General features: G+C 35.6%; 1 protein-coding gene across 3 annotated transcripts in view; it reads left to right on the top strand.

Annotated features, from left to right (window-relative positions):
* HMCN1 (hemicentin 1) overlaps positions 1 to 15,049 on the top strand; it is a 475,982-nt gene that overhangs the window by 175,870 nt on the left and 285,063 nt on the right. For all 3 annotated transcript variants that reach the window (XM_059145201.1, XM_059145202.1, XM_059145204.1), the window contains exons 5-6: positions 6,995 to 7,166; positions 10,084 to 10,190. In XM_059145201.1, coding sequence (XP_059001184.1) covers positions 6,995 to 7,166; positions 10,084 to 10,190 — 279 coding nt within the window. The remainder of the gene's footprint in view (positions 1 to 6,994; positions 7,167 to 10,083; positions 10,191 to 15,049) is intronic.

The raw sequence follows: 15,049 nt of genomic DNA on the forward strand, positions 1-15,049 counted from the left end.
TGTATTTTCATCTTGCTTACTTATTACTAGAAAGTAAGCTAGTTAATTTGTTTTTAATGTCTGTCCTGTTTATCCAACTAGGTTGTCATGTCTTATAAGGCAGGAAATATGTTTCTATTTCTTTGGTGTTCTTTATAATATGCTGTACTATCCTTTATGTTCAGTAGATGCTCAATAAGTACTTGGTGACTCTAAGAATATTCCGAATTATAGGCTCCATGCTATGCTGCTCAGTAGAAATGAACTTTGGCCTTGGGGCAGGGCAAGGGGGGTGAGGAAGAGGCTGTCCTGGTTATCCCAAGGATCAGCTCTGCTCTGGCTAAGAGAGAGATGATCTCTGCCTACCTCTGCTATGACATATATGTATATATCATATAGTATATATCATATAGTATATATCATATAATATGTATCATATGTATATATCTCATATATATATACATATAATGATAGCTTCATCATATGTATATACATATGATATATGTATATATCATCATAGATGAAGCCTGCCTCAGCTATTACATAGGGTCTACCACAAAAATGTAGCAAGTCTTTCTCACATCAAATACAATGTAGATTTAAAGACTTTAATATTTACATATAATTTAATTCTTGATAATTTGTTGCCCAATGGTGATAAAAACATACAGCTAATCAGAATACTGTTTTGCTTGCCACTTCTCATTAAAAACACCTGCATTGATTGTTGTTTTTCACTACTTATATTTCTGATTTATTCTTGAAAACTACCAGTTTTTTCTTTATTATATTTCAGAAGTGTACAAGATTACTGAGATCAAAAGGCCAGCCCTGCTTCTTTCTCATTGTATGACTTACAGACTTTTGGATCTATGCCTCCATTTTTTTTTCCCATCTATAGAATGGAGATAACCATAACTGTGTTGAAGAGTTTTTACAAATTTGTTGGACCTGGCATGTAATAAATACTGTAAAAGTGCTTACTATTATTAGTAGTAATGCTACACCAATCTTTTTTGGAATGGGTTCTGATTATTAGATGGGTACATTTACACCTAACTCAGCCTTTTACGTTGCTTTTGCTTTGTTGAATTCATTTTCTGACTAACTTTCTACATTTCTGAACTTGAAAATCTGCATCCAGTGCTACAGAAAAGCATACATGTTGGCATTTAAATAGGAAAAAAACTGACTTAATTTTAGAGGTTACTCCATTGGATTTTTAAATCCCAAGCTAACTATTCAAATAAAGAAAAACCTAAGAGAGCTTGGTGCTCACATTTTAGACCACACATGCAAGTTTGTACCCTATTCAGCTTCTGTCTTGAAAATTCAGCTGCAAATTCATCTGAGAGAGCGTTTGTCACAAATGAATACAGAGCCAAATGCTACCTTTTCACACACTCTTAAGTCTAAAAGTAAAGATCTGCCTTACAGTTAATTTCTCCTTCACTTTCTACCTCCCTCTTCCCATTCCCCCTCTCTCTCACAAATGTTTATTAGGAATTTATTATACCCCATGTATGGTATTGGCTTCAGGAGATACGGTAGTGACCATGTCTGCCATGCTCTGTACTCTCTCTCATGGGACTTAGAGTTTAGTAGGGAAGAAAAACAATAAGCAATAATAACAAAATACAAATATATGTGTAATTTAATTACAAATTTTGTCTAACACCTTACCGTATTTCTGTTTTTCCAGTGAATGGAGAAAAGATATTCTGGGGAAATTCATTTGGATATAATTAATTACATTAAAAATCCTTCCAACTTGAATCAAAAAGAATAAAATACCTAAGAATAAGTTTAACCAAGGAGGTAATAGAAGTATATATTAAAAACTGTAAGACTTTGATTAAAGTACAAATAAATAAAATTGGCACAGAATCTGAATAGACATTCTCCCAGAGAAGACATCCTGGTATGTCATACTGGTTAACAGCTATATAGAAAGATGTTCAGTATCACTCATCATCAGGGAAGTGCAAATCAAAACCACTATGAGATTCTACCTCACACCTGTTAGAACGGATCTTATCAAGAGGACTAGAAATAAGATCTAGAGAAAAGGAAACCATTGCACTCTTGAGGGCAATGTAGCCCTTATGGAAACTAATGTGGAGGTTCCTCAAAAAATGAAAAGTAGAACTATCATATGATCTGTTGATTCCACTTCTGAGTTTTTATCCAAAAAAAATGAAAACAATAACTTGAGAAGATATATGCACCTCCTTGTTTATTGCAATAGTATTTTCAATAGCCATACATGAAAGCAACCTGAATTTCTATAGACAGATGAATGAATAAAGAAGATGTGGTATATATGTACTTGGGAATATCTTTCAGCCATAAAAAGAAGGAAATATTGCCATTTGTAACAACATGGATAGACCTTGAGGACCATATTTCATTATGCTAAGTGAAATAAGTCATGTAGAAGACAAATACTGCATGATCTCACTTATAGGAGAAATCTAAAACAAAACCAAAAACAAAACAAAAACTTAACTCATAGCTACAGAGAACAGACTGGTGGCTACCAAATGTGGAGGGTGGTAGAGGTGAGAGACATGGATGAAGGTGGTCAGAAGGGACAAACTTTTAGTTATAAATAAAGTAAGTCTTGGAGATATAATCATTAATAGTACTGTAGTATATATTTGAGAGTTGCTAAAACAGTGAATCTTAAAACTTCTCATCAATATATCCTGGTTTTGTGCTTTGAAACAGTACTTGCATCTCATTCCGGAGTGGAACAGACATGAACTTAAAAACTTTTAAATACTGATCATTACATAGGATGCAAAATGTTTATACTAAGAGAGTATCTTCAGGAATACAGGGACTTATATTAAATATAATTATTGAGCTAGAATCTGTCTGGTTAAGTGTTTAAAAGGAGTAAGAACTCTTTTGAATATCAGTTTCCTCATCTATAAAATACAGGAGCTGTATTAGATGGTTTCAAAGTCCCTTTGAGTTATAAACTGGACAAATCATTAGAGAAACATTTTTGCATTAAAATTTTTAGTGTAAACCTGGTGATTCACAGACCTGTACCCCTGGGGATAAAAATATATGTTTATAAAAAATAAAAAATTAAAAAAAAAAAAGAAAAAAAAGAAAAAAAAATTTTTAGTGTATAATTAATGGTTCCGTAGTGGTTTAAAACTGTTTTTAGGTTGGTAGAAATGCACCAATCCAAAGATTCTCACATTATTCTGTTCAATTTGTCATTAAAACAGAAAATCATTTCCAATCTCAGGAGGACATTTCTCATGGTTAGACAATTAAAGATTTTTTTTCTTATATGTGACAATGTAAGAGGCCAGAAACCCCACTAAAGGTGATAACGTAGCTTGCAGGGATCTACTTGTATTCATATGCTGGTAAAATCTATATTTTCTAACAAAATGGATTGCATCTGTTTTCAATTTGATTTTTCTTATAAGAGGATAAAAAAGTGATTTTTCAGAAGTCTGTACTGTATCTTTCACAAGTAATGTTATGATATATAGTAATCCCTTTGTGAAAGCCTCGTAAATGTTGATGAATTGGAAATGGGATTGAGTAAACCCAAAAGTGGTTATATTCCATTCCATTTGAACACATTTACCTTAGGAAAATGCAACTAAATTAGAAAGTCTTCCATTTTTATAAGAATGCCTATAACTTAGTGATTTCTGTGCATACCTACTAGACAATGGATAGATATCCAGTGATAGATTATAACCTCCATGCATGGAGTTTGAAGGAAAGATATATTTGAGGAGCCACCCAGAGATAATACAATGCATTTAAAGAGGATGGAAAAAAAAAAAAAAAAGAAGAAGGATGTGTAAAAAATTTCTTCCATTTCTGTTGCATTTCATTGTTAAACTTGAGGTAATATGCAATTCTTGTTTTCTAATTCTTCTTTTCCTATTCAGTTGAGAATTATTTATAGCCACGTTATGTGTCTTGCCCTTAAAACAAATGTTCTATTCATTTATTCAATTTTTTCTTGTTCTCTTGCCTCTTTTGTCTCTATGCCAGACATTACCTCAAACTTTATTATCAGTCAAATTTATCAATTGCTTTCTGAGACAATAAGCCAATCTTTCCCATTTCCTTGAGTTAGGCAGCCATGTTCTATGTATAAGAAATAAAAATGTCAACACTCTAATTATTAAAATGTGTTTTATTTGTGGTCAAATATTACAACAAGTCTAATCTCTGCAGCCATATGGACAGATTTGATGACCAAATGATCCATACATTTCTGCTCAATCAAGAACACTGAGAACCCATTTTTCAAATATAGCATCTGTTTCTTTAGACAATTATGTTGATATATGCTTCACTTCATATGTAAAATTCCTGGTGCCTTATCAAGTTAAAATTTGAGGAAGTATATCATTTCATTTTAGAGGTAATTAATTGTAATGAATTTGGTTTTTCTATTCAATTTGTCTATGACACCACTATAAGGTGTTTTTGTTTTTTGGAAAATACCACTTCAGTGTATTAGTCTTCTGCTTTGACCCCTTCAATAATTTTTCACTGGGGTGTTTAGGATAAAATCCAAAGATCATATCCTGACTTTCTGACAATACATAGTCTTCCCTTGAAACAAGCTTCCAACTTCATGTTCTGCTGCTTCTTCTGAACATTGAAGTAGCCACTTGGCTTCAATCATGTTCCCAACATATTTGGAATCTGTTTTTGTGTGTGTGTGTGTTTTTTTTTTTTTGTTTTTGTTTTTTTTTTGCCGTCCTCTCTTCTACCTGGAAGGACTTTGCCTTTCTTTTTTCATTTACAGAATTATTTTTTTTCCATTTTATTTTATTTTATTTCTTTTCAGTGTTTATTTGATGTTTATGCATGATTTTTTTCACTTGGCTTTTGAAGCCATTGTTGAAATATTCATTTAGGGGAAGGGAAGGGAATTGAGATATAGTGGGAAGGAAACCTGAATATGTACTATGTGGCAACTATATGATAGGCACTTTATATATGTCATTTCAACAAGGGATCCCTGTTCCCATAATATTCTTTTATCTAAGAAGGCATCATTATTATCATCATTATGACCAACTTCATGCACATTAGTGCATATCCCACTTTCATCATGTGTAGAGCATGTTACCAAGTGGTAACTTGGTATTGGGTATACCAAGATCAAAGAGATGTGGGTGGTTCTTTTTTTTTTAATATTTTATTTATTTATTTGACAGAGAGAGATTACAAGTAGGCAGAGAGGCAGGCAGAGAGAGAGAGAGGAGGAAGCAGGCTCCCTGCTGAGCAGAGAGCCCGATGTGGGACTCGATCCCAGGACCCTGAGATCATGACCTGAGCTGAAGGCAGCAGCTTAACCCACTGAGCCACCCAGGTGCCCCGAGATGTGGGTGGTTCTTGACCCTAAAGAAAAGACAGGAAGATTTATTTTAAACTAAACTAAACTAATTTATTTTAAAATAAAATAATATATAATAAAATAATAAACGTGCAAAAATCTTAGTGAACACTAGCCCAGAGAAGAAGGGAGTTTACTAAATATTGATTAAAATACTTGCTCAGTACCTGGAGAAGTACCTTGAACCATAAACTTTTGTTTTATGAATGAATACAAATGCCTTACTGTTGTTATTTATATGATAATATGTGTTAGCCAATTTCCTCCTTCTAGAGGACAAATATCAAGGGATAGTTTTTATGGAGAGTGAAGTTTTTGCACAGTATTTGTTGTTTCCTTAATTGTTTAGTGAGTACTGTTAATGTAATTTTAAAATGTTTTTATTTTGAATAGTTAGGCTATAGCTTAATATTCAGCTCTGTTTAGTGTTTCATGAATAATTACAAGGAAAATTATTCACAATAGGATATAATCTTGAAAGACATATGAACCAGAGAAAGATCTGAGGTGGGTTAAAGATTACCATGATTTAGAATTAATTGTAGTAAGTTTAATTAAGCAATACCTATCCAGACATGCTCTATCTGTTTGATGAGAAATTGCATTTGCTATTGCAGAACACTTCTGAGAACCAGAAATCAGTCTTGTTCACAGTGAGGCATTAACACGTTTTTATAATCCAATTTCTTAATATTTTCCCTAAGACTACTTTTCAAAATACACTACTTGAATTGGTTCTAATCTGAAATATTTTTCTATGATTTTAAAAATACAGGGATCATTTTTCCTATTGTTTTTGGTACTTATTTATTTTATTATAAAAAATGAATATTTTTCTGGTCTTACAATTATTTTTCAATATTTAATATTCTATATATAGTATAATATTCTATATATAATTAATGTATACTATATCCCAATAATTCATAGAACCAATATATTGAAATTGGATTAGATAGCTTGCTAATTATCTTTTAAAAATTGGGTATTAAAAGAAATCCAGAAAGAGAGAATGGTGGGAAAAGGGATCTCCAATATTGGCAATACCATGTTCTTTTTAAAGGTTCTTTCCATTTCTTTTGAAAAATATGAAATGTCTATAATATCTCTGCATACTTTTTAAAATTTTTTAAAATTTATTTTCAGCGCAACAGTATCCATTGTTTTTGTACCACACCCAGTGCTCCATGCAATCCAAGCCCTCTCCAATACACCACCCAACCTCCCACCCCCCGCCCCTTCAAAACCCTCAGATTGTTTTTCAGAGTCCATAGTCTCTCATGGTTCACCTCCCCTTCCAATTTCCCTCAACTCCCTTCTCCTCTCTAACTCCCCTTGTCCTCATAACTGTCTTTTGGACACCACCATCTCATTTTGAATATATTATTGCAAGTAGAAAACCTGACATCTGAGCATGGGTTAAAGTAGCATTTTATTCTGAAGCTGCTACAAGAACTAGAGGTAGGAAAAGGTTGCTGTTCACTGTGATGAAAAGAAACCAGGACAGGGAGTGCCTAAATCATGGGACTCACCAAAGCAAAATACTGCATCTAGAAGTCGAGGCTGTGTAAGACTATAGATGTTCCCGATACCTCTCACACTTCTTCTTTTCTCTTCTAGGTATTAAAATGGGTTGAGGAGGCAGTACAGTCCTCTAAAGTTCACCTCTTATCAACAGATCATTTGGAACAAGCTGTAAACACTTGGAAAATTCCTTTTGATCCCAGCCTAAAAGAGGTTACTGTGTCTCTGAGTGGCCCTTCTCCAGGGATTGAAATTCGCAATCCCTTAGGTGAGATATATCAAACATCATATGATAAAATACAAAAACCATAAAAGGTAAAAGGTTTTTTGTGCACTTATTTATGTCAGGTTAATTCTAACTTTATGAATAATTCAGCAAATGCAAAAGTGACTAGGAAAGATGTTTAAAAAGATGAAACTGTTTTAGTCGTAATTATTAATTGAATTACCATGAGATTTAAATAAACCTGAAACTCCTAATAATTTATATAGATATTGAGTCACTTAATTGTAGCTAAACTGCTTAAAAGGAAAAAAATTAAATTTGAGCCTAAAGTTATATTTTCCTAATTTATGTATGAGGAAATATTTCACAGTATATGTTCTGTAAAATGCAGTATTTTATGTATTTTTAATGAATGACATGAAAAGTCTCCTTTTAAAACAACTGCCTAGTTCATTTTCTTTCTTTTTTTTTTAATTTATTTTCAGCATAACAGTATTCATTATTTTTTCACCACACCCAGCGCTCCATGCAATCCGGGCCCTATATAATACCCACCACCTGGTACCCCACCTCCTACTCCCCGCCACTTCAAACCCCTCAGATTGTTTTTCAGAGTCCATAGTGTCTCATGATTCACCTCCCCTTCCAATTTACCCCAACTCCCTTCTCCTCTCTAACTCCCCATGGCCTCCATGCTATTTGTTATGCTCCACAAATAAGTGAAACCATATGATAATTGACTCTCTGTGCTTGATTGATTTCACTCAGCATAATCTCTTCCAGTCTTGTCCATGTTGCTACAAAGGTTGGGTATTCATCCTTTCTGATGGAGGCATAATACTCCATAGTGTATATGGACCACATCTTCCTTACCCATTCGTCTGTTGAAGGGCATCTTGGTTCTTTCCACAGTTTGGCAATTGTGGCCATTGCTGCTATAAACATTGTGGAGAAAGGGGAACACTCTTATATTTTCTTTTTTAAAAAGATTTTATTTATTTATTTGACAGAGAACGTTCAAGCAAGATAGAGAGCACAAGCAGGGGGAGGGCTGAAGTAGGTGGTGTGGGGTGATGTGGGACCCCGACATGGGGCTCCATCCCAGGACCCTGGGGTCATGACCTGAGCTAAGGCAGCTGCTTAACCCACTAAGCCACCCAGGTACCCAAACTGCCTAGTTTTTTACCATATCATATTCTTTGTAATATTTAATTTTACAGAAGACAATTAAAGACCACATTCATGCTCTTATTAAAATAATATTTTGGGGTGGTTGGGTGGCTCAGATAGTGAAGCATCTGCCTTTGGCTCAGATCATGATCTTTAGGTCCTGCGATCGAGCCACGCATTGGGCTCCTTGCTCAGTGGGGAGCCTGCTTCTCCCTTTCCCTCTGCCTGCCACTACTCATGCTTGGTCTCTCTCTTTTTCTCTGTCAAATAAATAAATAAAATCTTTTTTAAAAATTTGCTGTTAAAAAAAAATTTACTGTTTTTCCAATTACATGTTACAAACCTAAGAATTGGCCCGATTTCATTACTAGTTAATATTATAATAAGACTTACATTGAAAAGTAATCTAGTAAAGATAAAAACCTAATTTCCCTACTGGTTGCATTTAGAAATATTTTTCTTATCTGTTGATGTTTGCAAAGTATTATTATTTCCATTGTGGTTTTAGTGTGTTACTTTTTTTTTAACCTATCTGTGAGGATTTATACATAGAAAGAGGGTAACTAGCTTTCTTATTTATTCAGTCTGAATCTTAGAGAATAGCTAATCCCTAAAAGAATACAGCCAAGGAAATTGTCTTTAAGGCATTCATACTACCAATCAAATTGTAATGTGCAAAACAAGCAAAACCTATCTTTCAAGACTCTTCCAGGTTTAGCCAAATAAATGAATTTGTCCATAGAGGTAGCATTCCCTTCTAATATCCATGCTACCCAGGAAAGAGTTGTGGTTTTCACAATCTGGATAATTAAAAATGCCCATATCCATTACATGATGGTTCTACTACTTAAAAAAGTCATTGACATCGACACTGATATTTTAAAAGTTATGTGACTGTAAAACTTTTGATGCAAACATGGGATTCTTTTTTTTTTTTAATATTTTATTTATTTATTTGACAGAGAGAAATCACAAGTAGACTGAGAGGCAGGCAGAGAGAGAGAGAGGGAAGCAGGCTCCCTGCTGAGCAGAGAGCCCGATGCGGGACTCGATCCCAGGACCCTGAGATCATGACCTGAGCCGAAGGCAGCGGCTTAACCCACTGAGCCACCCAGGTGCCCCCAAACAAGGGATTCTTATAATTGATTAGTATTTTAACTGTAGAAGTAGTCCATAGGAGAGCCAAGAGTGAAGTCAATAACTAAACTATGGCTTACTTCCAAATTTGCTTTTCCTCTTCTCTAGGTTCCAACTATTAGATACTTGAGATAAATCTCAGGTCAGTAGGAGATGGTATCATGCTACTTCCTTCCACTGCCTCCTTTAAATATGACAATAAAAGCCTTCTCCTGTGCTCGCTGGAAAACAGCTTAACATTCTGTGCTTTGTGCACAAAAAGGCCCAAGGCTCTCATGTTAGTAATACCTTGAGTGATCTCCAAAAAGACATTTATTATGGTTTACTGTTCTTGCCATCTATTAAATTAGAATGTCTCTAGTGACAGCACCTAACTTCTCAGTAGCCATAATAATTGTTATCTAATTTGGCTTTGGCAAAATGATTATTCTGTCAATTATTATTCTTATTTTTAGACCAAATCCACATGGCAAATGGGAATCTGATACTCCAGTGTCAATATCCAGAAACCAGAAATTAAACCTATTTTAGATTTAAATAATGTTTTGAGCTAAAGGCACAAATGTCCATCAGGTAACTTATATTAGAAATGTATACAGCTAACACACATAGCTGAAATAAAGATTGTACTTGTTACCTTTATGTCTTTTAGGGAAGCTGATAAAAAAGGGATTTGGCCTGAACGAGTTATTAAATATCTATAACTCTGCCAAGGTAGTGAATGTTAAAGAGCCAGAGGCTGGAATGTGGACAGTGAAGGTACGATTATCTTACAAAGTCTGTGTATTTTACTTTGTTGTTGGCATGTTTTATAAAGTGTATACAAGTTTATGTATATATCTTCCCTTGCAATCATGGAGAAAGCTTTTACTAAAGAGCAGTATATATAGTGCATTTGTAAAGGTGTTTTGATCCCTTGAATTTGGTAGTATTAAGTTTTAGTGGCCATAAAATGCATTGATGTCACTGCAGAGTGCATTTTTTTTTAAAGATTATATTTATTTATTTGACAGACAGAGATCACAAGTAGGCAGAGAGGCAGGCAGAGAGAGAGGAAGGGAAGCAGGCTCCCTGCTGAGCAGAGAGCCCGATGAGGGCTTCGATCCCAGGACCCTGGGATCATGACCTGAGCCGAAGGCAGAGGCTTTAACCCACTGAGCCACCCAGGCGCCCCTGCAGAGTGCATTTAAATTTCTCAGGTAGTTTTCTGATGATTGGACCTGGAGATTGATTTTATTATACATTCCTACCTCCAGAACAGAAAGAGATAGAGCCTTTAGAGAATAATGGTTAGGGGCATCGACTCTAGTACAGGGCTACCTGGGTTGGATTCTCAGCCCTGCCTCTTAAAAGCCACATTTCCTCAAGACTGTTAAGTTCTCTGTGCCTTGCGTTCCTCCTCACAATGTAGAGATGGCAGTGATAGTTCTTTACTTGGTAGAATTGTGCTGAGAATAAAATTAAGATCTACAAATAAAATACTTAGTAGCATAGTTCCCATTACAAAGGAAGCACTCAAGTTCTGTTGGCTATGGTTATTTGGTGAATCTGCATTCCTAGTTTATTTTAACACCAACTGGTATTTGGATCCTAAAATACACTCAGTAGTGTATGTTCACTGTAAGCCTTGTGTTAGGGTGATATGAAGGAGAGAACATACACCCAGAATTCAGGATACGACATGCTGAAATCCAGTTCTGCTGCAAGTGGTACATGGGACCTACTGGAGTGGATATTTGAGTGACTTGTCCATATTTCCCAGGGTTTTCAGTGTGCTCTGGCCTACTTCCAACTCCCGTATCTGCATTACTGTGCCCAGGAGGATTTTTTTCTTTCCCCCAGAACAGAAGAAGGCTGTTCAGCCAGAGAATGAGACCCCTCAGGAACAGTTTTCAGTCTCTGCAGGAATAAGCTCCTGTTGTCCGCATGGGAGCAGGGTTAAAAGCACACTTTTGAGGATGCATTTCTTTTCCTGTATCATTTCTCCTCTTCCTATTAGCATCCTTTGTACCTCCAAAATAAACAACGTGCTCTAGAATCCTTCTGGGATAACTCAAATGAAGATACTCTTTGCATCATTTACTCTTGCTATCTCAGCTTCCCTACATTAAAAAAAAAAAAAAAAAAAAAAGTGAATTCATGGACTCCTGGTTGAAGGGGTAGAGCTGTTGCCAAAGTGCATTTTACACCATAGCAAGTTGAGGCACCATTTTTTAATGCCAGTTTTTTTTTTTAATTTATGTTTTAATTTCTTTTCAGTGTTCCAGAATGCATTGTTTATGCACCACACTGAATGCCAGTTTTTTTTTTGCTTTTTCCTTTTTAAAACAATGCCTGTATTAACTTTCCCAACTTAATGAAAGTTTCCACCGTAACTCCATTCAAGCCCTAGAATATCGGTTCTTTATTCTCAGAACTCTCAGCCTTGTAGGAAAAGTAGAAACTGTATTATGGATGTTTTGGAAGGTGGATATTATGGGGTAAGAGTATAAGTGAAAATATAGTGAAAGTGAAATATAACGGTTCATCTGCCTGTTTTACTCACCCAGCTCCCTGCCAATACTAGTTACTCAGTATTTACTAGGTGCAGTAGATTGACAATGATGAAGACTTTACTGCTCTGTTTTAAATAAAAATGGCCAAATTTGATGTTATGGTTATTTCAACCAACTTGCCCACAGTATGACTAGTGTTGAGTCTGACTTTTTGTGACCACAGTTGGAAAGAGTATAGAAGGTTCTGAGTCTCTTTTTTCCTCAAATACTTTAAGCATGACCTAAGTCCGCAGTGTCTTGAGCTAGCAGGTTCACTGAGGCAACTTGTTCTTACTTTCTGATTAAGACATTGGTTATTGATTGTGAAATATGTACAAGTGACGACATTTCTTTTGCATTATTGGCAATTTATTGCAAAGTCTTTGAACCACATCTACAGGTGATTTGGATTGCTACCAGTGGTATTTCTTCTAGTAAAACTCTTGCTTAGAAGAATAGGAATATTGCATGGCTGTGGTTTTAGCTCGTGCCTAACACACCTACCCATTCAGTCATCCATTCAATAAACATTTATGGTGTTTCTGCCCTGGGCCTTGTTCCCCAGTATTTAATGGGCACTAAGCACCTTTTAATTGATAATTAAGAACAGAGAAGCACTGAGGATTACTCTGTGAGTGAGGAGGGAGATGCTAAGGGGATGAGGTGATGGGGACTCTGTTTAGACAAGTCTCTAAGCTCAGTCTCCTATAATTAAGAAAACAATAAAAGGACACAGTATCTATTATCATATTATCTTAAATTCATATCTAGTTCTCACCCCAAAAGCCTCTGGTTTTGCCGTTACCCCATTTCTAGAGTACAATTAGTGGCAGCTGAACAAAGGACACACATTACAATGGATTTTAAAGATAATAAGCTTATTTTGCTCCTAAACGAAATGCCAAAATAACATGTCAGGTTGATGCAAAGGAAATTGAGCTGAACCTACTGATACAAATACCACTGCTGACTTTGGCTCTCCCTTTCAGATGGCTAATGAGTGATAATGTTTTACATGTGCACTTTCTCCAGAAGAGAAAGGTCTGAGATTAGATAGTATATCCCTGGTGTTATCTCCCATGCACTCTGCTACCTGGAAAATGTCTGCTCTATTAGAAGAATTAATAATGGCTTTTTGATTATTTCACAAAGCAGTTTTTAATCCCAAGTACGGAGAACAATCAGTCTATTATTTGACCTTAGCATGGTATTCAAAGGCAACCAACGAGCCTCAACCAATCCTGCTAGCTCCTGACCATCACTAGCCTTTATGCTCTAGTCAAATATAACTTTATACTGTCCCTCTCCCCATCTCCTACCACATTCTCTTGCCCCATGATTTCTCTTATGTTGCTCCTTTTCCTAGAATGCCCTTGCTTTCTGTCTGACTTACAACTTCCACAGCAAATGACAACACTTTTATCAAGCCTTTTCTGACTTTTTCCATCTGAAAGGCTCTCCTTTTCCCTCTGGCTTTCTAATGCAATTTTTCTGCACCTCGCTCTTTGATGATTTTCCCCCTTAAATATTTTGTTAAATATTTATTGATTTATTTATTCGAGAGACTAGAGCCAGAGAACAAGAGAGAACACCAGCAGGGGGAGGGGCAGAGGGAGACTGTGTACTCAAGCAGACTGTACTGAACAAGGAGCCCAGAGAGGTGCTCAGCTCCATGACTCATGAGATCATGACTTGAGAGGAAATCACCACTTAACTGACTGAGTCACCCAAGCACCCCATGATTTCTGTACAGATTTTCTCTATTTTACTCTAGACCATATTTTATCACTGGCATATGCCACAATGCCTGGAAATGAACTGTATAAATATTCACGAATAAAACCTAACACATTTATTCTGATGATATCCAAGGAAGCAGGCTGAGGAGTTGATTTTAGCCTCTAGTTGATGTGCTAGTACGGAACACCTTAATTTGTCTGTGATTTAATATAATATATAATATAATATAATAAAACGAAAAGTAAATAAATCAAAAATAAAATAAAATGCTATGACAGTGGTAGTTTCTTTTCCTCTGTAGTTTTCCTTTAAAGCCTTGGTGATTACATTCCTGTGACTTATTAGGGCACTCTTACCAAACAGAGACAATGACTCAACTCCTCCATATAGGTCGTATAAATGACTCGGGTGTCTGCTGCAGACACTTCTGATGCTGGTGAAAACCTGTTAAAAAGAGGAAAGTTAGAATGTAAAGTTTTATTAAAAACAAAAGGGAAAGTCATCTTATGTCCCTAAATTTCCATTGTAGGGAATCTCCAAATCCTGGATATTATTTCTGAGCAATACAGATTTTCCATTCAGGGAGCTGTACCTATATATAGAATATTTGAATATAACCACAGAAACTCTCGGGCCAAATTTTGTCGTCTGTTCCTTCAGGGACACTTCCTACAAAGACATCAAATAATTGTCAGCACCCTTGGGTTTTTACATGGTACAAACTGCTTCTATTAGCCCAGGATTATCAGTGTGATCATGGAATCTAACACATCCCCTGGGTCACATTTCTGTTGAGTAAATTTGGATAAATTGTCCTTAGATAACCTTCCACGTAGAGAAAGATGTGTATGCAACCACATGATCATATTGGGATTCTGAGACTAATAGAAAATATTCTGGTTTCAGATGGCTATGCTGGTTGCCAGAGACTACTAATGGATTTTCTAAAGATAAGAATATTTTGGAAATCATACTCAAGTGGCATAAACTTGTTTAGGAATCATAATTTTAAAAAATTCAAGTCTACAATGGACCACACAAAAAGATTATTATGCCTCCAATTATTCTCACCTGGTGACTCTTAAATAAGCATGAAGACTATACCAGGTGTGTTATTTAAAGGAATTAGATACATCCTTAATTCAGATGTTTTGGGTCAATGGAATGCTTTATAGTGGATTTTTCCTGGAAAATTTCCCAGTTATTTTAGTGTGCTGATATCAGGTTATCAACCAAATGGAATGTTTCCTTTAAAAAAGAAATCTATAGGGCGCCTGGGTGGCTCAGTGGGTTAAAGCCTCTGCCTTCGGCTCAGGTCATGATCCCAGGGTCCTGGGATCGAAG

The sequence above is a fragment of the Mustela lutreola genome, chromosome 14 (genome assembly GCF_030435805.1).
Source record: "Mustela lutreola isolate mMusLut2 chromosome 14, mMusLut2.pri, whole genome shotgun sequence".
NCBI classification, from domain to species: domain Eukaryota; kingdom Metazoa; phylum Chordata; class Mammalia; order Carnivora; family Mustelidae; genus Mustela; species Mustela lutreola.